Source organism: Lates calcarifer, linkage group LG16_LG22 (genome assembly GCF_001640805.2).
Source record: "Lates calcarifer isolate ASB-BC8 linkage group LG16_LG22, TLL_Latcal_v3, whole genome shotgun sequence".
In the NCBI taxonomy this organism is placed as follows: domain Eukaryota; kingdom Metazoa; phylum Chordata; class Actinopteri; family Centropomidae; genus Lates; species Lates calcarifer.
The window spans coordinates 14,355,769-14,381,076 of NC_066848.1; the positions used below are offsets into that span (position 1 = coordinate 14,355,769).

At 38.8% G+C, this 25,308-nt stretch overlaps 1 protein-coding gene across 1 annotated transcript in view; it reads left to right on the plus strand.

Moving 5' to 3' along the window:
* LOC108896238 (inactive phospholipase D5) overlaps nt 1–25,308 on the plus strand; it is a 51,717-nt gene that overhangs the window by 17,719 nt on the left and 8,690 nt on the right. Inside the window, exons 2-5 of the mRNA XM_018695274.2 lie at nt 12,048–12,184; nt 19,731–19,917; nt 23,351–23,459; nt 23,782–23,909. Of these exons, the coding sequence (XP_018550790.1) occupies nt 12,048–12,184; nt 19,731–19,917; nt 23,351–23,459; nt 23,782–23,909 (561 nt within the window). The remainder of the gene's footprint in view (nt 1–12,047; nt 12,185–19,730; nt 19,918–23,350; nt 23,460–23,781; nt 23,910–25,308) is intronic.

The window sequence follows — 25,308 nt, forward strand, 5'->3', positions numbered from 1 at the left end:
CATTTAAATAGAGATCAAATGAGGTTATAGACAGTATGTGTGATGTTGGTCATGGTTGTCAGAAGAGATACTTTGAAGCTGGGAATTGGATTCGCCACTTGCATTAATGTACTGCCAGAGAAGCCAAATTTTGGCAGCAGGGGGCAAACAGGGTGAACTAATGTATTGACTTCACACTTTGAATTAAATTGGGCTTACATACTTGTATTACAATTGACAGCTTTTTTGAGCCTGCATGAGAGGAACTGCATCTGAAGACACTTCCATGCAAATGTCAACTGTCAGTGATAGTGGTTGTTGCCTTGATTGGGGATGTGATTAAAAATGGAAAGTGTCTGATCCACAAAAACCCACAAAATTTGTGTTGTGATGTGTTGTAATATAATATAAGGCTACAGCCATAAGCCAGCCAGTCTATCTGAGGATAAAGAATAGAAACAGAGGGACACAACTAGCCTGAGTCTGTCTAAACATAACAAAATCTGCCTACCAATACTTCTAAAGCTCAATAATTAATGTAGTACGTCAACCAATCGGCTCCAGCCCTCCTGCAACCCTCAAAGGATAAGTCGTATAGCTTATAGCTGTCTCAGCCAAGAACATTTCCAGCACATAACCAACTGTAAAAAAAAAATTGTCAGTTTACATTTAAGTTTTTGTGCAGACTAAACAGACAAGATATAACATATTTTGTTACCATTGGATACATGCGAGGTCAGGTTAGGCTAGCCGTTTCCCCTTGTTTCTATTCTTTATGCTAAGCTGAACTAGCCATCTGGCTACAGGGTGATATTTACCACAAGCATGAGGGTGATATCAACCCTCTCATTTCCCAAATCTCAAACTTTTGTTTTAAGCAAGATATGCGTTGAGTCCACCTGTGAAGTTGTCCAGTCGTCACTGATAGAGGGCTTAATAAACTGAACATATCTCTTTGCTAAGAGTATACTGTCTTTTTATTTGTGATACTTGAAATGATTACAATAGAGTTAACACACTGGAAAGAGAAGGGAGCCACAGAGACAGAAATAGACAGAAGGGAAGGGACACAGGCACAGACTCAGACAGTAAACAGTATAATGACAAGCATAACTTTATAAACTATATCTCAAACCAATACAGAGAGCTAAAGAGATATGGCAAGTCAGAGAGAGAGAGAGAGAGAGAGAGAGAGAGAGAGAGAGAGAGAGAGAGAGAGAGAAACCAGACTGAATGAACTGTGCTCCAAACATCAAACCGCACACACAAATACACACTCAAAGAAACCTGTCTCCTCAGCACTTAGACCAAATGGCAGCACCCTGTCTGATATTGCTGTCACTCATTCTGCATCTCTGGCATTCAAAAGCTACTGTACATAAGTTAAAGTGCATGCAAGGACACACAAATACATAGAGCTACTGTCTAGCTGTATATGTGTATAAGGGTAAATGTTGGAACCTCACAACAGCCATATTAGGAAAACACAGCGTAATTCCATCTGAGTTTGGTTAAAATTCCTGTTAATTTATCTTTATTAAAAATTTTACATCCTGTCAGACAGAGACATGATAGACAAACACAGGATGTACCTATTGAAGGACAACTGATAGATTTCAGCCATCAGTGGTGATTAATGTGGTTGTGGAAGCAGTAGCCTTGAATTTGGGAGCTGTGAGCTCAGCTTTGGATGTTATACATCTTGGCTTTACTAATGAGGAAGTCTACAAATTAGGTTTAATTTGAAGCTACTGTCACTCAGTCCACATTGATATTGGTGCATTTGGAAACACCTTTAACAAGTCCGAACATTTATCTATATCGAAACACCAACACAGTACAAAAACACATAAACCCATTTTCTATGTATGCATTACATGAACCAGTTGTACAGTGCCAGATCATACAAATACCATTATAAAAATGCAGATTTTCCTTCGTTATACTACAATACCAGACCAGTATTTTGGTTTGAGAAATGAAAATTATTTTTTTTTATGTTCAAAATGCCAGCCTAAGCTAAAAAAAAAAAAACTTTGCAGAATGTATCTGCATTGATGCATTGTTTATTGTACCCAGATTCACTTGATTTAGGTGTATAATATTCATTTCACTCCATGTGAGTGTTGCTTGAATGTGATAAATTAGTTAATAGTAAACTCTGGTGCAGAAGCCAGGACTGCAGTTGGACCAGGCAGCTCTGAGGTGCAACTGTGGTCTGTGGTCTGTGGGTGTGTGTGTGTGTGTGTGTGTGTGTGTGTGTGTGTGTGTTCAGCAGCAGTGTGAACATTATACATCACCTGAAAGTATACAAACGCCACAGTGTTAAGCCATAGATACACACAACTGTATGCAGTACAATGTCCAGATAACAATAAGTGAAAATAACACTTAACTGAGAGCTTAGACTACACCTACTGTGTGTCTCTAATAACAATTCACCTCATTAAATGTCTGCATACCTTCTCTTTGGCCACTAATGAGCTGCTTGTCAGAGTCTTCTTCTTCCCTAAATATTGCAATTTTACACATCTTTGCCGAAAAAATGACTTTTCCATTTCCAAACGCTGTGCGTCAGTGTTGGCAAAACTGCACCAAAACAAGAAACACACAATTGACTTTATGCATTGTGCAGCAATTGGAAAGCAATATATTTATATGCCAGTGTAATGTGATAGTACCAGTGGGCTATGCCATTGCTGACATGGACCTCATGAAAAATGTAACTAAACATCAGAACCACAGCCACAACAGAGATACCAGAATTAGATACATTAGATACATACATGAGATACAAGAAGGTTCCAGAGCCAGAATCGAACAGAAAATACTGCAGCACATGGCACACAGTACTCTATGGCATTTCACTAGCACCACACTCTCATCACATACATACAGTGTCTTGTAGTTTTATTGCATTGAGTTTGGTTTAGATTCATTGTTGGTAGATAATTCAGTATGACTGCTTTCTGTAGGATAAATGTGTTTTTGTGTGATTGTAACGGCGCAACCAAGGCGAGTCTATAAATAAGCCATAGTTCTTTGATTCTGAGGGACTGACACCAACATCTGACATTTACTGATGATGTTTTGGACAGATGAAAGGTTTTCTCCAACAAAAGGTGATTGTAGTTGGGCTTGAAATATCTTACTGTGATATCACATCATCTGTGTTTGCCTCACTACTCGCAGGATTAGAGCTTTAGGGTGGATTTTTTTTTTTAACTCGTACTGTATGTGTAATGTGTAAGGCTCATGCAAATATAGCTTCACTTCCTGCTACGCTGCACTCACTGAAAACACAAACTCGCTCATGCTTAGTCAAATATGCTGAGATGCTTGTTCTCAGTGATGTCTCTTCAGCGGTAATAATCAGGAAAGAAATTAAATGTGTGTTAATGTAACAGTGCATATATTCAACTTAAAAAAAAAAAAAAAAAAAAAAAAAAAAAACAGGTTGTTTTAATTTGTTCATCAATCACACTATAACACCCTGTCTGTCATCAGCTTCCCATTGATAGTCCAGTGTATCAGCAAGAGGACAAGTTTTAAAAGAAAAACCTCTTTGTTGTTGCTGGACAGACACATACAGTACAAGTGTGTGTCCATGCAAACATGTTTTTGCATGAGTGGAACTGATACACTTACTGCGTATGCATTGTGTGCATACTGTACCTTACTTGCACGATTAGTTGTCATCTGGTTTCCAGCAACTGTGTGAACCATCTGCCTTTGCCTAAAGGATGAACCAAAAACAGGACAATGTGTTTTGTTTCCACTTAGGACTCTTTGCTTATCACAAATGTGATTCAACCTCAGACAGAAATGGTAATTGAGAGAGTGATGGAAGGTATCAAACAGAGGTTTGCCAGTATTCTCCTAACATCTCATCTTAATGTTTTCTTGTGATTTTTTTCTTCTTTTTTTGCCACCTCATACATAAGTTGTACTGATGTGTGTAAGAATGTGCAAGTTAAGCTGACATACAGTATTTGCACTGAGGCTTTCTACTGATGATCCTGTTGTATGATCCACAAAATTCCATTCTCCATAATTCTTTCATTTGGTCTAAAAGCTGTGCTCAGTGCACCGTTTTGCAAAACTCATCAGGTTATATATCTGTTTAGTAGAATGCCTGGTCTGGCGTGTTTGTTTTTAAAAGTGTTTTTGGCCTGTGTATTTTAAAAAAAGCTTTTGGATACCAGGCTGTTTGTATTGGATTGATTCAGCCTTGGTTACCATAGAAACCGCAGGTCATCAGTCAAACCTGCAACTCTGAACGGCACGAAGACAGCCTTCACCTCCAGGCATCAAGCTATATGTTAACATTTAAACGGTAAGAACAAACTTTCTTTATCTGTTTTATCTTTGTAGTCTAGCTGAGTGATGATCAGTTTAGAGAAGTATTTGGTAAAAAAAAAAAAAAAAAAAGAAAAGAAAAAAGAAAAATAAGAGTACAGACTCAAGAGGAAACAATTTTAGTTCAGTGTGAGTTCAGGTATTATCTGTATTTAGTAAAATTAGCTGATTTGTTCAGTAAATTGCAGCTGATCTAGTTGTTTTGTGTGGATTATCCTTGTCTTACTGTCTTTATTGTTTTCTATGTCAGAGTTGACTCACCGATGGAGGTGAGGAAGAAGGAAAACACTGGCAGAAAAATGAGTTCCCTCGCAAAGGTAAGTAGAAAAATGACTGTAACTTTAAAACTACTATGTGAAGAAACTGAATTGAAAAAAAAAACAAACAAACCAAAAAAAAAAAAAAAAACCCATGAATCCAACCCAGAGAAACTGAGATAAAGGGGCTAAAGTCAACAGACTATTCTCTATTTCATCAATCTGAAATAGAGAATAGTCTGTTGACATTCAAATAGAGAATAACTTGAAATATACCATAGGTGTGCAAACAGTCTTAACTTATTTCTCTAGGTAACACTATCTCATTCACTTGTGCAGTATATTCAAATGATATTTGATTATATATTAGCCAGCTCATTCATGTGCTCATACAGATATTTAACAATATTCAGTTCAGGAATGAGCCTCTATCATTGCATTGCAAAAACTTTTACATGATTTAATTAGCTTTAGACATTAAAAAGACTTAGGGAAAGATTGTAGTCATGGTTTAAAACAAAACAACCAACCAGAGTTCTCCTGTGTCAAAGTCACATACTTTGTTTACTCATTTACTGGTTATTTTCCTCACTAAAGGACTCTATAATAACCTCATTTGAATGTGCAACTGGTGCTGTTGTTTTCATGGAGGTACAGTCTCTGGCTGCAGAGGACAGAGCAGACCAGAATAAGTTAAACCAATTTAATAATTCACCATGCCTGAAAAAAGGCTCATATTCCAGCTTTTTCTTCCGCAGTTCCTTTACATGTCCAGATGTGAACAAACTCAGTACATGCACAAATGAACCTTTACCACTGAATCCTCAAAGTGAACTGATTCTACCACCATTTTCAGGGGCAGAATCAGTAGCTTTTAGAATTTGGAGCTCTCCTCACTGATGACTGACAGAGCCATCATCAGCTCAGTTACGAGGCTTCCTTGTTAAACAAAGGCCACAGAAACAATCTGAATCTGATAACTACTGGAAAATAAGTCAGTGCTGAACTGTCAACCTTAAATGCAGTGGTTGTATTGACAGTCAGAATTAGTGCTGAACATTGCAGTGATGCATTCACTTACCATTGTACGTATTTGAATGGAGAAAACAGAGAAAAAAAACTGAACAAACTGCAGTCAGTGACAAATTCAACAATTCAAATCAGCAAACAAGGTATGTATCTGTAGAATAAACTGTATATTTTTATATCAGTGGTTACTACAGTGATTATTCATTACATCTCTTGTAATGTAACACTGCAAAGTATTGCAACGTTCATTATTATGATAATAAGAATTACTGAGTGCCTGTGTTTTTTTTTGTTTTTGTTGGTAGAAAAATATGGAGCAAAACCTAGCTGGACCTTGTGATGGGGGTGAGGAGAGTTTTAGTCAAGGACACCATGATCAGCAACAGCGTGTCAACACAGTAAAGAAACCACACTGCTGCGACCAGCGTGAGAAGAGTTACACTACTCGAAGGATTCTCGTAGAACATCGGCGCATCCACACTGGAGAAAAGCCGTACGTCTGTGACCAATGCAAAAGGTGTTTCGCTGCTCGATGGAGTCTCAGACAGCATCAGCGCACCCACACTGGAAAGAAGCCATATGTCTGTGACCAGTGTGGGAAGAGTTACACTACTCGATGCAATCTCACACATCATCAGCGCACCCACACTGGAGAAAAGCCGTACGTCTGTGACCAGTGCAAAAGGTGTTTCGCTGCTCGATGGAGTCTCAGACAGCATCAGCGCATCCACACTGGAGAAAAGCCATACGTCTGTGACAAGCATGAGAGGAGTTTCACTGCTCGATGCAGTTTCAAAAAACATGAATGCATCTACTCTGGAGAGAGACCACATGTCTGTGATCATTGTAGGAGTTTCAGAGTATCATTATGTTTGAAGACTCATCGGCCTACCCACACATGCATTGAGTTTGAGGCAACAGCAGCACCCTCCAACCCTGTAGATACTTGACATATGGATCTAGCGGTCTGTTAGATCATATCTGATTTGTAAAGCCTGTATAAATAATATTTACATGCATGCAACCTGAGTTGTCAGATTTAATTCTTGTTTTTAAGGTACTTTCTAACAGAGAAATATTTCCAAAACAAAATACATTTACTGAAGTACTATACTCAAGTGCGATTTTGAGGTACTATACTTGAGTATTTTCACTTTATGCTACTTTACTCTTCTACACCATTACATTTCAAAGGGAAAAATTGCAATTTTTACTTCACGATGGTTATTTGGCAGCTGTAGTTCTTGGTGCTCCCTGCCTCTCACCCAGTCTCAGCTCACCAAAACCTCCAAAGATTAAGTATGGCTATAGTTAATGGATGAATGGATGAAGCTCTTGGCTTCTTTTCAAATTGATTTTCCATGAAAAAAAAAAAAAACATATGATAGGCTTAAATACTTTATTAAAATTTAAACCAACCAACCTAATGACTAAACTTCTCATATAGTTTCATATAAATAAGCTTCAGCGTTCAGCTTTATATTATGACCTTTTTGAGGTCTGGGGACCACAAGACTAAAATACATCTGTACTTCATCTTAAGTAGGATTTTAAATCCAGGACTCTTACTTGTGATGGAGTATTGTCTTTGCCGGTTAAGACTTTCATAATGTGTGAATAGCTCAGCAGTTCAGCAGTGAACAAACATCAGTTTAAAAATGAAATGGTCTTAGAGCAACCACTGCTTCAAAGTTTGATTATCCAGTCTGACAATGTAGTGAAAACATGTTCAAGGGCACTAGCTCAGTAGGTTTGTAGATATATGGTTATGCAATCACCTGACCCAATCAGTGTCATGCCACACTCACTACCTCTTCCCTTCCTCTTTCTCTCCCTTTCTTTTTCTCTCTCTTTTAATCTCTATCTCTTCTCTCAGCAAACATGCAAACTTCACTAAAAACAAGACTGTCTCTTGAAATGCAAGCAAAACTCATCCTGTTACCAGGCTCGTGGTGATCTTGCACTCTATCTGCCCTCCTTGCATCCACACGACATCTGCAGTGCTCCAAGCGCTCATTAGACAAATTAGATCAGGATATGTTGTTGATAGTTCACCCTGATTTCTCTTGCGTTGTTGGTGTGATGTAAACTTCTCTTTCCCTCTGAGCCGCATGGCTCCTTGATCTCACCATGCACTGACAGAGGAAACACTCATAAGAGGATAATTGGGCCCTTGACACTTTCCTCAAGCTATGAGGAGAAACTTATTCTGCTTCTCTGCAGGTGCACTCTAAGATTTCCTTAAATGTGCCTCCAAAGCTGCAGGGGCCGTGCGACTAGTGTTCATGAACCGCAAGCTCACTGCAACATTTGTGTCCTTCTGCTTTACTTCACCAAGTATAATGGAGACATAGCAGCACAAAACAAACTGGGACATAAGAAAAATAGATCCTACTTTAGACAATCGCCACACTCCCTGTTCCCAAACTCCGTAAAGCAGATAGTTTTCCATCTCACTTGTAGATGAGCAGGATGTGCCAATCCTTCAACAGACAGCAGAGAGCAGACTTTAAACAACTGAGAGATCTGGCAGAGAGAAGGGCAGACAGCCTCTGCTAAAAACTTCTGCCTCTGATCTGAGGATATAAACATCCACCCTCTCTGGCCTGGCCTTCACCTCTGTCTGTTGTGTTTGTGTGCAAGCAGAGAGATAGTAACAGAGAATGTGTATTTGTTTTTGTGTGTGTGTGTGAGAGAGAGAGAGAGAGTCTGGCATTGTGCCATCCACCTTGCACAGCCTTTTTTAGATTGACTCTGGAGAGCTTTTTAAAACAGCCGGCGAGCAGTCTCTCTAAATCATGTTATTTATGACTCTTTTTTGCAAGTCACTCAACGCTTACTTTGCGGCTGGTAGAGGAGTGGAAGTTTCTAGCACATGCCACTGTAATTAACTGTAACTGTAAACAGCCTCTCGAAAGTACTGATGCAGAAAAAAAAAAAATCACAAAAGTTTGTATATGTTAGCTTATTTAAAGTGAAGTTATTGCTTTTGTGATGATATTCAGTGGCTGCTACAGGGTTCAGTTTGCAGTGAGGCAGCAATATGGCAAGGGCAGGTAGTAGCTGCCCTAGAAATACATTGTTTAAGGGTCATTTCACCCAAATTACAAACAGACACGTACCCTCAGTAGAATCTAGCCATGCAAACAGTTTCTCTTTTAGTGGCTCAGGTTTTGAGAGATGTGTTTCTGAGATTTCTGTCACCACCTCAGTATAATAGATGTAAATGTATTTCTGTTTGCCGTGAAAAATAGCCTCTACTTCTTTCTTCTCTTGTTTAAACAGAGTCTGTGTATTTCTAAACAGTTACTGTGAGGTGGACTGCTTCCTGTAATTGAAGGCATATTGATCCATAGCTGTGCTCCAGTGTCAGGTAACACCATCCCTAGTGCACACTTTGAGTCTGACCTCTTCATATATCTGCCATGATGCTCATATCACATCCGACTACATGTGAACGCAGCGGCTGGTAGACAATATGAGAGTGCCTGAGTCTCGTGCAGGTAGACCTTCATCTATCCTGCTTTTATTTCATTATGTTATGGCATGAGGTCCAGCAGTGAGAGTCTTGAATTAACCTCCATTTAGCTCATGAGTGTTTGCCTAGTATGCTTTTGTTAAGTTCCTACAGTCCTTTAACGGCAGGAGCAGTAGAGATGAATGTTTCTTCCCCCCCCCCCCATCAGGTCTGTGGATGTGAACTAGGTGCCTCGTGGTCCACAGTTCATTCACCCTTTTAGATAGCTACTCACTAGTTGGTTGAGCAGACCACAGGTGCACTTAGGAAACAGGAATAATATTCCACCCACCAGCACTGCCAGGAAATAGAAAACATTATTCCCATGTCAGACATCAGCTCAGACAGATGGTTGTGTGACAATGAGAATACGAAGCTAAAATCTCCGCCAGTGTCTCTCTGGTCCACTGGGGAACACTCCATTGACTGGTAGATTCATTTAATTCCCACATGAGAACCTATTGGCATGAATGTTTTAAGCTACCAGAAAACACGATAAAATAATTTTGTGTTTGTACGGCTCGCAGAGGTCGATGGTGTACGATATGAGATTTGTCTCCCAGGATAATGAGTCTAGCTGACTGAGCTAATGATCTGCTGTGCTCAAGGATAATTAGTTTTGGCTCTTCTGGCAGCTTTCAAAGGGATTGGGATACATTTGTTATTGTTCTACAAATAGCTGGGGCGTTTCCCAGTAAGTAGGTCAAATCTACTGTACATCAGCAGCTCAACCTGGACACCCCAAGTCTCTAATAGATGTACTTACTGTAATGTGTTTAGTTTCAGCCCTAGGTTTGATATATATATATATAATGAAATAAATACATTGATAATAATATAGATAATGAGTTTACATTCTTAAAATAGGAACAAGAGGTGGTGTTATGACCAAAACAACAGAAAAACAATTGTCTTTACACCACTGACTAGTCTAGCATTGTAATGACCACAGTATCAGGTAGTAATCAATACACAGGCCTCAATTGTCCAGCAGAGATGTATAGACCTTTTTAACAGCAGACATTTTGACATATACTAACATTATTAGTTATATCAAGTCAAAATGTTGGGTTTGAAAATAACCCCGTCTCACAGAAATTATATTTAACTGCAGCTAATTTGCAAATCCCTTTTGAATGGAATGCAATGTCGACCAAATTTTCTATCAACGTTGTTCATGAACGTGCTTGCAAAGTTGCAAAATGTTCACATAGAACATATCTAACGTCAAATATCAATGTCAAAACATTTCCTTATATGTGCCTGCAGCAACTACAGCATAATTAGTGTTTTATGGTTATTTTTAGGCACTCAAAGTATTTGGGCAAAGTTTGGTCTTGGTTAAATGCTCAAAAAGTCAGACACAACTTGTTTATTTTATTAACATTTAAAAATATTATTCCATTACTTGAATCAAAATGTCCCAAAACCCTTGTGTGATACAAGAATATAGCACTTTCTTGAATGATAAAATTTTGCCAGTAAACATTTACTCGCAGAAATTACACATTTGGCAAAACAAATAAGTACTATAGAAATATAATTTCCAGGAGAAAGGGTTGGTGAAAATGGTCTGTTCTATTCTTGGTTTAAGCTTGTCTGAGAGAACATGAAAGCTCTCATATCAGCACTAGAATACCACAAACATCTGTCAATGACATGACCCTACTGAGAGCACAGGTGCTATAATAAAGAAGAACATACAAGCTAATCACTCTCGTGAAAACATTTACCAGTATCCTTGAACTGGTCCCACTCCATATACTGCAGCTTCTGAGGCTCAAATGTTTTTCAGGTGATAAACTCAAAGCTGCTGCAAATGCAACCCCCCAAAAAAAAAAAAAAAAAAAAGTCTGTGATTTATCTGCTGTAGCTTACAGTTGCAATATTTTTATTCATATCTTCATTGAGTGTCCTGCAGGTCTGTTTGTTTTTTTTTTTTTTTTTTAATGGGATGACACCATGCAGCAGAGAACTTTGCACATTTCTTCACTGCCTTTGCCACCAGGTCCAAAGCTCTACAAATCCCCTGAGGAAATACTCTCCCACCTCCTGTCAACAATAATGGATTGTGTTCTCTTTTTTGCAACCAGAGGGGTTATTTGGCTGATGAGTTCCAGGTTTTTCTTTCTTATAATTGGTTGCCAATACATGAGCCAAAACTACATTCTGGTTAGTGTGGAGATCTTTGCAGAGGGCAGATTAACCTAAAAATAAAAAATGCTAACACAGGTCATTATATTTCATAACTGGAGCTGCAGTAACTTATTTTGTGCAGAGCTTTCAGATTAATTATGACAACATTCACCTGGTGTATTATCACATTAAAACCTCACAATAGAACTCCATCGAAAGCTAACACCATTTGAAGATTTTACTCATAATTAACACAAAAAGCTGGTATTGAGATATGGCAGTAAAACCCATAGTTATCCTGTGGGCAGATGGACTGAACTGAGCTAGTGGCTGACTAACAGCTGTAAATATGTCTCCTTCACATTTTCACCTCCCTTATAGAACACAGTGACCCTTACTTCCTTCTAACATATGGGATTGTTTGGACTTGATCCAAATAGCCAGTGTTAATGACTAAAAATAAGGCCACAGCCAAACAAACAGTCTTTACTCCCTTCCCTCTTTTTCATGTTCTTTATATGAAAGCCTGAACTTGCAAGGTCACATGTCAACCTTCTATATGTTTGTGTTGAATTCCCCTCTATATCATGTTATGACCTGCTGAGGCATGCATTAAATCAGGAGATGTGTCAACCAGGGCAGCCAGCTAATGGGAACAGAGGTTGGGGCACTTTGCCCTTGTTTTTACTGTAGGGTTGAAGAGAAAAAAAAAAAAAGAAAAAAAAAAATCACCTTGGAAATCAATGTTGCGTTCCTTCTCTTTCTTGCAGTCTCAGCAGAAGTGCATTGTGATCTTTGCGTTGGTGTGCTGCTTCGCCATACTGGTGGCGTTGATTTTCTCAGCTGTGGACATTTGGGGTGAAGATGAAGACGGAATCACAGAGGAGAACTGCAGCAAGAACTGCAGGTGAGAAGTGCACAATCACAAATTCAATTTATTGTCCATGAACACCTTCATCGCACATTATGGCCAAAGAGTGATTTCATTCCTTTACCAGAATGTTTGATTTAAAGTATTTTTCGGAGGTCTGAAGAAAGAAAGAAAAAAACAAGTTTTGTGTAGAAGTAACAATTTTTCCTTCTTCTCTGGGTCTTTCTTCCCCTTCCTCAAATTTATCTCTTGACCCAATCCAGACCTCTAAGGCTCATTATTAAGCAAATTTTGTCCCAAATTGTCATGTGTTAACCAGAAACACTAGAGAAAAGACCCAAACACAGAACATGCGTCAAGGCCTGACAGTCCGGTGATTTGTTTTACCAAACAAAAGAACAAGAAAAAAAAAAAAAAACTTACTGTGTGGAGGCAAATCCATGGGGAAACACAGGTAGAACTCCAAAAACCAGGTAAACAAGCAAAATGTCCATACACAGGGAGAGCAGGCAAACACAGGGTGCCACAAAGCACACAGGAAACCAACATAACACAGTACTCAGACAAAGTCAAGGGGGAAAGACAGGACTGTATATAGACTAGGACTAATGAACCAATGAAACACAGGTGAGGCAAAAAAAACAGGCGGGAAAAGAACAAAGACAAGAAGTAAAAATCACAAAACACACAAGAGGGGAGTTTTTCAAAATAAAATAGGAAACAATAGTCACTCGGGACGAGTCATGACATAAATGCCTTTCTGCCACATGATGAAATGTGTGTCTTTTATTTAATTCATCCCATTTTGTCAGTTTTATTCAGTTACATTATATCTTAATTTATAGGAGCCACAATGTACGCAGTAAAACAGTAAGGTAAAAAAAAAAGTAATGAACTGTAACATATAAATCTGTTGAGACTATGTTTGACATGATTGATTTAGTAGCCATGGGCCCATGTTTTTCTTTGTTGTATGTTTCACCAACTTCAGTTTTTGTTCAGTTTTAATCATAAAGCAGTTCCAGTCTGTGTGATGCTGCAGTCCAGCAGGTGTAACACACTGGCACAAGATAAATACTGCAGTGAGGGGCTGCAGACCTTTTGACATTGCTTGCAATAATTAAAATGGAGTATAGTGTGGTCTGAAAGAAAAAAAAAAGAAGCAATATGAAAAAATTCATATAAAAAGTAGCACCAAAGCAGAATAGGTATGTGTTCCCATAACCTATTGTGACCACCCACACTGCCCTAAAATGATTACCAGGCTGTTTTGAAAGTTACTTTGGCAAGTTTCTACAATCTACATTTTAGGAGTATGGATCCCCAGACAAAAAAGTCTGAAAAACACTGCAGTATTTCCTGGTGGTCTGGAGTGAAACTGGTTGATCAGCAGTCCTTTGGCTGATACAGCAGTTCCTGTTCTCTTAGTCTCCACTTCCTACTGGTTCCCCTTTCATTAGACTCTTATCATTCAATTTACCATCCACACTTGAATTACTTCCCCCTCTCTCTTTCATTAGGTCTGTGTCCATCTTGTCTCTTCCTCTTCTTCCTCACATCAGCCTTTTAACAGCCTTCCAGAAAACCCTGTCAGGCACCCCTCTCTTCCACTTAAAGTTGGAAGTGTTATCCCGACTTGTAAAGCTGAATTGGGCTCCTCTCCTCCTCTGAAGGACCCCCGGAGCTTGAGGGTAGAATGAGAGATAAATGTGAGGCTGTGGGTGGGATGATGGGGAGCCAGTCTATGAGGACATCATAGAAGATTTGGAGTTGAATTGGGTGAGAGATGAATAGATTCATCAGCTGTTATTGGTTTGCCATCTGGGATGATGGGGGGACTTGTCAGTTCCAGACTCTAAGTTTCAGAAATGTGTGCTGTCAGATTTTCAAGCATGTACTGTTATTTATATCCCATAAGCTTAATGATTAAGTTTTAACGTGACATGCATAATTTGAAAGACCTATAAGGTGTGCAACTGTAACATAATTAATGATTTCATAAAGTATTTTTTTCAAAGCAAGTTCCACTGCAAAACAGGAAAAGTGACAGATTACTTCGAGGCTGACACATTTATAATAGGGTGCAGCGAGCCTCACTCATGCTCACTTAAATTCCTAAAGGTACTTGTAATTCATCAAAGGAAATGCATGTGTCATTTCTTACACCAAGTGTTCACACTTTGTAAATTATCCAGTGATTAACTTAAAATGAAATGCATGAGACTTTTCTTACTGAAGAATCTAATTACAGCGGATTGGCCTGCTATCCTGTCTTGCTTTGTAGGCATTACTCTCTTCTCACAGAAAAAAAAAGCTCTTTCTAAGCCTTTTAGCTGCCCACATGATGACTCAGCAGCTTTTTTTGTTTGTGATGTTGTAATTTAGACATGTCATACATAGTTGGTTGTTTTCTTATGTAAATTTCCCTTTCATCTGTTTTTACCCGCATAATGAATGATGCTAATGCTTGCATTTCAGGGACAGGAGACCTGGGATGGGTTGTTGCTACTGTCCATCTGCATAGAAAAAAAATGTCTCCCCCTGGTCCACATTGTTGCTTCATGTAATTGTCTGGCAGTACAACCAAACACATAATTAATTTGATTAATATTTTTCCCACTGAGGGCGAACATCTCCAGCTCTGATTGTAGTAAAACATGGTTCCTCTTAGGCTTACAGCTGCGCTTGGTTGTTGGAGCAAAGTGGGAGCAGTTTACACCCTCTCATCTGATTTTATCCAAATGATACATCTGATACATCCCCTCATGTACATGTGTAATTGCCTGGTGTCGGACGGATGATAAACATGTTAGTATTGATCTACTGTTGCCTTGTGGAATAGCAGAAATCATGCTTGGAGAATCAAACTTAACTCATCCCCCAAATTTGTGTAGCTTTTAGCACCTCCTGAGCAGTCGGCTGCCTCTGGATACAACATTTCAAAACATTTCTGAGAGCAAATGTGCCTTCCTTCCATTAGTATTTTAAAAAACAGCAGGGTGGTTTCCACAGTTTATCATGTTTCCTTGAACAAAAATAAGAAGAAAGAGATAAAATAGTATTGTGTACGTAATGTGTGGTACTAAAATTAGATAGCTGTAGAGAGCAAGACTGAAACATTGATACACATGACACATGCCACTGGTTCTCATGGTGAGTATTATTCAGGGAATTTAGACTGAGTAGGAAATACCCAATTATGTCAGGGTATCTGAAGTGATATTTATTTTATTGCTTTAGTTCTAAAATCTCAACAAGTCATGTATTATCCAATGTAAGTTTTGTCTGCTAAGCTACCAAGTTCTGTTAGCTATACAACAGGTAACCTGGCAGTTGGTTGGTGTCAGAATAGAGAGAAAATTAATTTCTATGAAAGTGTAAATCTCCACTTAATAAATGCATAGGTTGCAACTATAGTAAGTTTGAACATAAATAGAGCTTGTGCAACTAGCTCTATGGCTTAAGAACAGAGAACACACCACAGGCACTATTTCAGACTTCAGTTTCCTTATTTAAATCTTTTAAGAAAACAAGACACACTACTGAATGTCCAGAGAAAAACAGCTGAACAAGCCAGAGACATTAAGCAACTAAACTAATCAAATGGCTCAAATGGCTCAATGCAGAACTGACTGGAGCGAAGATAGCCTCTGAGCCTCAACAACTAGCATGTGGAACATTATGGTATACAGTATATCCTATAAGGGGCTTGACAGGTCTGGCAAATAATAAGGCAGATCAGCCAAGGCAAACTATTGGCCATCAGCTGTGTCCACAAACATCTGGGCCAGCAGTCGTGGCAGACAGTGTCATGAATTCAGTATCTTCAGTCTATATTCATTTGCATAAAAAACCCCCACAGAGGTTAGAAACATCTCAAAGTAGCTCAGGTTTCAGATAATGAATTGAAATTTACACAGTAAGTGTGTTTACTGTGGAAACTGTGTTGTGGTTGTACCTGATGAAACATATTTAGGTTTAAAAAGAATAGCATGCAGGAAGCAAAACAGCAGCAGCTCTTGAGATATCCATATTAATGTTCTCATTGCTGTACACCCGGAGCTCAGGGCAGCTTATGAGAGGGGTGGATAATTTATATCAGATGTCAGGAGCTGACTCTGCCACACTTGATTGATTTTCAACATGACCCCCTGCTGTTACTCTAAGTGCTGTAACAGACAGATAGTATCACAAACATTTGCACGTTAATTGGCATATATAATGTACATTTTCCTTACATGTTGTGGTGGTTTATTTAATATGTAAACAAGCCTCAACCCCATAATGGCGTGAAATTCTGAAGTTAGGACCTGCAGTGGACTCAACTGGCTGCAAAAATCAATGAATCCTTTGCAGACAGAAATAACCACTGCATCTCTGCATTATCTTCTTTTAATACCAAATCTTGTCTGGCTGCTTGAACTACTCAGAATCACCATTCATCATACCTCAAAGCCATTAGAGTGGACTGAGAGGATTTCTCCCAGAATGAGATTACCTCCCTCTCCTTTCCATCCATCCTTGTTTTTCCTCATTGTGAGGTGTTTACCATAGCTGTCCTAGTTTTTGCTGTCTTTTCAGAACAAAGATGGATACTCTACAATGTTTGAACATTAATCTTCTCTGTAATTTTATCACAGCTCACTGGATTGGTTTCCTTGTACCTTTTCACGCTCTTCGTTTTACTCAGTCTCAGTGTTCAATGATGCTGACAAATGGAAGAATATGTCCCATGAACCAAGTTTTCTTGTGATTCACCCAAACTCTGCTTCACTAAAGATATTGATTGGCATCTCCATGAGCAGGAATTAGCATGTTATCATCACAGAGGGTGTGAGTCCTACAGTTTGACCCTTGGCTACTTTCCAAAATCTGAGCTAGCTTTATTACAGCCAGAAATACTGCGCAGCTGGCAACTTGCCTCTCAATGTGATGCCAGTACATTATCACCTACAGCACATGCTCCCACCAGTGTGCCCTTGAGTAAAGCACCCGCTAGACCCTGGGCTGTCTCACTTTGGCTGACCCTGTGCTCTGACTGGTCTAAGTCTTTTTGGTATTACAAAGCCCTTACCAGGGAGACCATCAGGACAGATTCTTCTGTGTTTTATAGCCAGAAGTTTGAAAAACCAGGGAAACATGAATATTGTTTTTTACTGGTTAATTATTAGGTAGCTAATACAACTGGGAGATGGCGTACTGTGTATTTGATGAAGGTATTCTAACTTGATTAATGACATCAACCTTAAGTGAGCTCTCCAAAGTTTTGAACCACATATGCAATTTGATAATTTACCAAAAATAGATTTTATCAGCTGGCTAAGAGGAACAATCAATACACAGCCACAATGAAAACACTCAACACTGTTGCAGGAGTTAATTTTAAAGCTGCACTAATCGATATTGTTATATCAACAATGGATCAAATGACTATATGTAATGTGAAAGGCCTCACTCAAAGTGACAGACTCGCAGAGAATGATCACACAGCTCAGTCCCGGTCAGTGTTTTTGCTTTGGTTTTACAGCCTGCAGCCTTACTGTTTCGGCCACTCTCGTGCTCTAATCAGCATAGTTTTCCATTCTCAGCAAAGAATCTCACATAAAAGCCACAGTGTACCTGTCTAACACCAAACAGCATACAGACACAGTTAGCAGAGTACAGAACATAGCGGAGCATTTAGCACCTTCGGGGACACATAGTGCATGTTTGTTAGGAATGACTAGAGATGAGCACAGAACTGAGATGAGAGTGATTATTGGACTTGTGTAAAGTGACCAGAAACACAACCTCAAATGAATGATAGCGTTACATTGTCTCCTAGGAGATGTGTAAATAGGCAACTAGTATATTGAACATATCAACTTTATAAGGTGACAATATGTCAACTTTTTGTTCCACTCACCTCAAGTGGCAAAAAATCAGTTAATCAGTTAGATAATATTAATATTACTTAAAATTTGACCCAGACTGCAACTCACCTTTCCATATGGTTTCAATCTAATTTAATAGTATATGATGTTTAAGCTGTGGACAAAATAAAAGGGTGACACTTTACAGTCCAGTACAATCCAATAAAATAGCCTTGAAGTGATAAAGCTTATCATTTTCAGTTTGTGTTAAGGCTGGGGTGTTCTGATGCATTCATATTCAGAGGGAACGCTGTGCTTTAAAGAGGCAGTTTGGCACATCTCCTGCTTCACTGCTATCATGCACACTTTCACAATGACTTAGATATGAGCAGATTGTTTGCCATATTGAGTGCCATGTTCTGCCACCTGAGCCCCCAAACCAAGTATATTTATCATAATATTTCTTACTATAATTCATCGCCTCACATGGAATTGAATAAATTCTTGGGCAGGAGTGTTTTTGCCAATTTCTTGAACAGCATTTTAATCAACCATAGAGATGCTGCAGAATTTATGTCTGAGCTGCTCACCCCTGCTGATCTCCCTCTCCACCTTTATATTTCTCTGTTAAAAATCCAGTTGGCAGAAATCGATTTCAAAGCCAGATCCAGAGAGAATGCGGCGAGCACTGGAGCCCGTTAATAACCTGGTTCTGTGTGGCTGCAGATCTGAGGCTGCCACGGTAAATTCAATTTGTTGACTCCAGTGGTAAATGCCCCTGTCGTTTCCCGGCATCCTGGTGGGGTAAAGTGAGAGCTGGAAATACATTAGGGAGAGCTGAGAGTCATGGTTAGCCAGATAACTTGACATTACACCTTGGCTGAAAGTGCTGGGATATTCATGTGATGTATACAAAACATTAAAAAGCAAAACAGTTCTCAGTGAGAACATTTTCCACGTCATTTAACATTTAGGTTGGTGGAACAGTTATATGATAAAGAGAAATCTCTGACAGCACTGAATCTTCAGTAGATAATCTCAAGGATACAGATGTGATGTACTTTAATGCAATTCACTGGATCTCACATAAAGTAGATTTACACTGCTTCTGTATATGATTTCATTATATTATGCATCCTGCTCTCTGCAGCTACAGTATATTACTCCAGACTGCTGCTGATGACATTAAAATGCACCATGTGATAGCACAGGGAGAAACCAACATGAATACAGCAAAAATGCGTCACTTTTCCCTGACCAGGTGTAATTGAATCTCCACTGCTGACATCTCTGAACATCAACCTTCATTTATTCTCAGCCCTTGCCGGCAGCAACCTGTACAAGATTTAATGACGCTTAGGGCACAGCGGTCTAGAAATCTTGATTTCCTTCATTAAGCCAACGAGCCAGAGAGAGAAGAAGGAAGAGAGATGCTGTTAGCTTATTTGTCATGGAGTAGTTTTTACTGAGGAGAGAAAGAACATAATCTCCTCTCAGTCGTACGCAAGCTCATAATAATTCTGCCACTAATGCAAACAGATAATTGCTTTGTGCAAGACCATGAACCTCACATTCATTTCTTCAGTATATTACCATTAGCAGGTCTCTACAGCCCAGGTTAATGGTGCTTTTTTGTGGCTTTTTTGGCTTTTTTCATGCATGTCTTACATATAAATATTTTTTTCCCCTCTTTTCTTCTTTACTCAGTTTTCTCCCATTATTTTCCACAGAGTAGTACTTGTTGAGAACATCCCAGAAGACATCTCCTTCTTAGACAATGGTACGTCCCACCTCCCTCTTTCAGCGGGGCTCTACAACTTACTGGACCAAGCTATCCGGGTTGTGGAGATAGTTTCCCCGCTGTGGCTCCTCAACTCCTCTGATTATGAATCCAGTTTTCAGCCTGCTGCCAGACAGGTAACCAGGGCAAGCGATTTGACTCTACTGAAGTTGCGGTGTTTATTTAAATTTTGTGCCTGTTTTGTCTGTTTCCTTTTCTGTGTCTTTGTATGAATTGGCCTGTCTGCCTCCTCTACATAAGAATGAGCTGTGGAAGAAGTGCTCTGATATTTTACTTAAGTAAAAGTGTCAATACAACAATGTGAAAATACTTCCTTATTAGGAAAGGTTCTGCATTTAAAATTTTATTTCAATAAGAAGTATCATCAGCAAAATGTTAAACTAAGAAAACATCAAATTAAATGTACTTGCACTCCATAAAAATGGCCCCTATAGGTTATATATCATTATTGTTAGTATTATTAACATTATTATATTGTTAATGATGCATAAAAGCTCAAGCAACATTTTGCTGTTGTAGCTTTTCGAGGCGTAGCTAATGTCATGTTATGACACCGGGAGGTAATGTTCAGATTAGACTTTCAGTTCCAAACAAATCAGGTTATTCAGAATTTTTTCTAATGCAATTATTCAAGCAGAGAACTTTACTTTCAAATCTAAACAAATTCAGTTTCAGGTTGATCATACAATACTTCTGTCCATGTTTGCAGCTCTGCAGCCAGCTCTAAAGAGCTGCACATAACAGCAACACTGTCAGTATCACATCAACCTGACACTTGCTTGTTGCACTTGTTGCTGTTGCTGTCGCTCTGGGTTTTCTCCGGGTACCCTGGTTTCCTCCCACACAACCAATTCGGCCAATTAAAATGATTAACTTTATTTTTAATGTCCGAGGTACTTCTTATTATATCAGACTTACTGTATAAGGTAAACAACGAGGTTGAAATGGATGCATGAATAAATAAATGTGGAGGTAAAAACGTAAATAAATGAGGGAAAAAATATTCAAAGCCTGTCATGAATACAACTCTGGTGGAAAAATAAGAAATCCTTTACAGTTTTGGTTTTAATTTGGTTAAAACATTGTAGTGCCGTGCTCATTCAAGCACAAACACTAATGAGTGAACACAGATAAAGCATAATTCCTCATTTGGACACACAAACACTTTCAGTCAGCCAACTGGCACATACTTACTTTCTCAAAGGGGAAACTCCTGAGAAGTGAAATTAGATTTTTGATTCATTGAGGTCAAAGCAATATCCATGTGGGGATAATTTAGTGGTTACTATGTATTTGCAAGGAAAGTCTTAGTCTAGCAAAAAAGGAAAGCAGGAAATATGGTGGGGTGTTCGTAGGGATAATTCACCACTTTCTTTTACACCTGCTCCTTCTGCTTATCACAGAGTATTTTTACACTGTTGTATTGGTACTTTTCTCATGTTATGAGTGGGGAGGTTGGTCTGTGTTTACTTATTATTTACTTATACACTCTGTGTGTGTGTGTGTGTGTGTGTGTGTGTGTGTGTGTGTGTGTGTTAACAACTCATAAACATCTAATAAAGGGGCTTAACTGGACACTGCCTTTCTGCCATTCTCTATATATGCATGTTTCTGCAACATTACTGGTATTGTTATTATGTGTAATTATGCTGTGTTTGTTCTGTAGTGTTCCTGCTCCTCCTACAGATTATTTGTGGTCATTTCAGTATTCAGTCAGTATTAAGAGCAAATATGTTTGGGCTGTGAGTGTTGAGGTTTGAAGGTTTGGTGATTAAAGGTTGTTCTGTCCTGAGAAGTTATTGATGCACCCCAATGAAGTGGAAACCTCAGCTTGTTTAGATCTTCTGAGAGAATGCATTGCTGCGATATGTTTGAAAAAAACAACAACAACAAAAAAAAAAACATCAAATCCAAATCTGAAAGTTAATTAGCAACTACAGTGGTCAAATAAACCCAGTGAACTTAAAAGTACAATAATTCCCTTTGCTGTTGAAGTTGTAGTTTGCTGTTGAGTTGAAGTATAAAGCAGCATGAACTGGAAATACTCAAGAGAAGTATTTCCAGTAACTTCTGTAGTAACTGTATTCAAGTCCTCAGTAAATATACATAGTTACTTAGTGTGACAGAAAAGGCATAGCTGTTAATCATAGGGGCTGTTTGATTTTATTATCAACATATCTCCTATTTTTCATATCTAGACAGGTCATTCAACTAAAAGGTGTTTTTCTGCTTCAGCCAAGACAGACAATAATGTCAAAATAAACCCAATGACAGTAAGATATAGATGAATGGCTACAAATGATCACCAAAGTAGGAAATCAATAACTGTCCTTTTAGAATTGCACTTGTTGGTAAAATAACAGTCAGGACTGTTTTCAGGCTGCTTGAAGCAAACTATTCATTTTGAATTTGAACCAGATGTGTGTTATTGACAGATGCCTGGGGGGTTTGGTCAGGCTATATGCACACACACACACACACCACACACACACACACACACACACACACACACACACACACACACACACACAGAGTTCTGTTTGAAGAAATAGTGTGTGTCAGGACTAATGAAAGCCCAAGGCTGCTGATTGGAAAGTAATAGCTCCTTTAGAGGCCTCAGAGCAGAGAAGAGCTAATGGCCTTTCAGCCAGTAGCAATCTCTCAGCAAACAGGTGCCAAAAAAAGATACCTCATCGGGAGGGAGGCTGAAACAGGAAATTTAATATACTGTAAAGGCAAAATTACAAGGAGTAGAGGTGAAGATGCTCTTTTAGCAGGCATGTGCATTGTATGTCTGTTTGTGTCCTTTGACAACTCAGGTCTGTGACTCACAACAGTGTGGCTGTTGCTATACATACATCACCTCAAATCATAACAATTAGAAGGAATTCAAGAGGCTTTGCTTGCTCAAGTTTCTGGTTATGGTTTCTAGTGCTCGAGGTTTTCTGCTTGAAAGCCTGACACCAAACTAGAAACTAAAACCAAACCAAAACTTAAATCAGTGCCTATTCAATCACATTTCTATATTTTAAAAGAGCTGTACCAGTCATTCTATAAAATTTCAATATGTTATTGTACAACAGACTTCCCAATGTCAACAGTGTCTCCTTACTGCATTTCATTTGTCTCAGAACTTTAAAATCCATCTCTAACTCTTAAATGAGGTGAGGTGTGATGGGTTTTTAACTTTACGTAGCTTTTCAGTGTATTTCATGAAGAGTGCCACTTACATATCTAGTATTCTGATTGTGGGAAAACATCTTGAAAGTGGAGAATAGTCTCTCCATTAAGTGAAAGTATTGTTTAACTGCTGAAACTCCAAATGATCTGTGACATTTGCACATAATATATATATAGTTTATGGATATTTTAAAGATGCATTGTTCTAAAATCTAAAATGGATGAAATATAGGCCAAAAACAGCACATAAATGACTGCTGATGATGCCACAATATGGATGAAAATCCAAAAACTAAGCTAGAGTTTTGTTTGAATAGACACTGCATGAATTTCATGCTATAGCGTGATTTGTTGGCATGTCTCCCTCAGGGCAGGGATCTGCTGTCCAGGCTGCAGGGGCTGAAAGCGAAAGGAATCCAGCTGAAGATCTCCAGCGGGATGATTGACTCGACTGAGCTCAGGACGCTCGCCAGACACAGTCAGCGCTCGCTCTCACTGTATTACATATTCTGTGTGTCTGTTTGTGTTCAAACATGCTGCAGCTTAGCTCTGTCTGTTTAGTCTGTTGACTGTCCTCTCTCCCTATTTGTCCTCTGTCCTTTCAGTCTCTCACTCACTTTCCATCTTTTCCTTCATCTGTCTTTGCATCTTTGGTCTGATCTCTCTTTATCCCTCTCCTTGTCTCACATGTAGCTTGCTCTATTTCAACCTTTCTATCTTAGTTTTTCTTGCTGCCCTTTGTCTCTCTCTTGAAATCTCTGACTCTCTCTCTCTCTCTCTCTCTCTCTCTCCATTTCTAGATGCTGAGGTCCACTATGTGAATATGACAGCTCTGACCAAAGGCCACCTCTTCTCCTCCTTCTGGGTGGTTGACAGGAGACATATCTACATTGGCAGCGCCAGCATGGACTGGAGATCCCTGGCCACAGTATCAAAAAAACACAACACACATCACAAAACACACACAGAAGCACAAACACTGAACGCAGTCCCTCACACACATTTGTGGAAATACAACATTCTCGGATCAGATCTGTAATTTCACTAAGATGTATTGTAACACAAATTATGCAACTTATTACAATAAGAGGTCATAGTTGACACCATGTGTCCTTAGAGATTTACATGAGATTTAATTGCATAACAAGTTCTTTATTCCCTAATGTGAGGTGCTTTGATAATGGTACAGCATTTTATTTGAAGTTCCCAACACTCTTATGTGAGAAGGCTGTATGTGAAAACTGCATCATCTAAAATAACTTGAAATGGTATCATTATCACAGTTTGATATATTTGTGCAGACAAATTGAATGATAAGTAAAGTGCTTTACTTTAAATGTCTATTAAGTAATAATATTTATAGATGTCTGAAAGGTTGTATATTTGTTTTTGTTTGTTTTTTTTAGATGCATTAGAAGATTAAGTTGATACAAACATAGGCATGAACCATATATGCACAATTACATTCGTGTAAAAGTTATGAGCCCCATTAAATACACATTTGTATAGAGCTTTTTATTTATGCATGAGTTCCACATCAGTGTCTCTTCTTCAAAAAGTTGTAGATGGGGGAGAGGATGCAGAGTGGTGGCATCCAAAAATAGAGAGTGGCCATTCTTTCATCTCCTTCTTCAAAGCTGGATATCTTTGGTTCATTAAAGTGCAGCCCTGTTTGTTAGGCAGCTCCATCTATCTTTAGACACCCAACGATACAAGGGGCTTTGATTTAGGAAGGTGACTTGCAAGGAGCTCAAGGTGGCCGGCAAAAGTCCAAAGTTATTTGGCACATTTGTGTTTTATACTGTATATTTTAATGTATGTAATATGTTCTATGTAGTTTTTACATTTTTTCATGGCATTTTGCCGTCAACACTTAGTGGAAGCAACAGGCTTCCCGAGCCAAAATAAAAATTGCATTCACAGAATCAGGACATCCATGACCATGTCTTCACAGTTTATATTGGTGTGTTTTGATAGGGAAAAATAGGTTTGTGGGATCTAAGCTTGAGGAATACTTTACTCATGTGGACACTGCAGAGAGAGACTGAGTGAATCAGAGAAAGAGAAGGCAATTTATAAGCTACAAGGTGAGAAGATGAAATTGAGAAGTGTCTCTTTGAAATGAAAATGCTGCAGAGGGCAAAGGGGAAAAATGAGAACAGAGAGAAGAACCACTGTAGTGTCTTCTCATTCCCTGCTGTTGCTGTGACGATGAATGAAGGCCTGTAATTGGATGAGACTTTGTGGCCAATATGGCTTTACCAGGGAAAAGTGTATGCTATTTATATGTAGGCAGATGGATGTCTAAAAGTGTTGAAAGAGCGAAA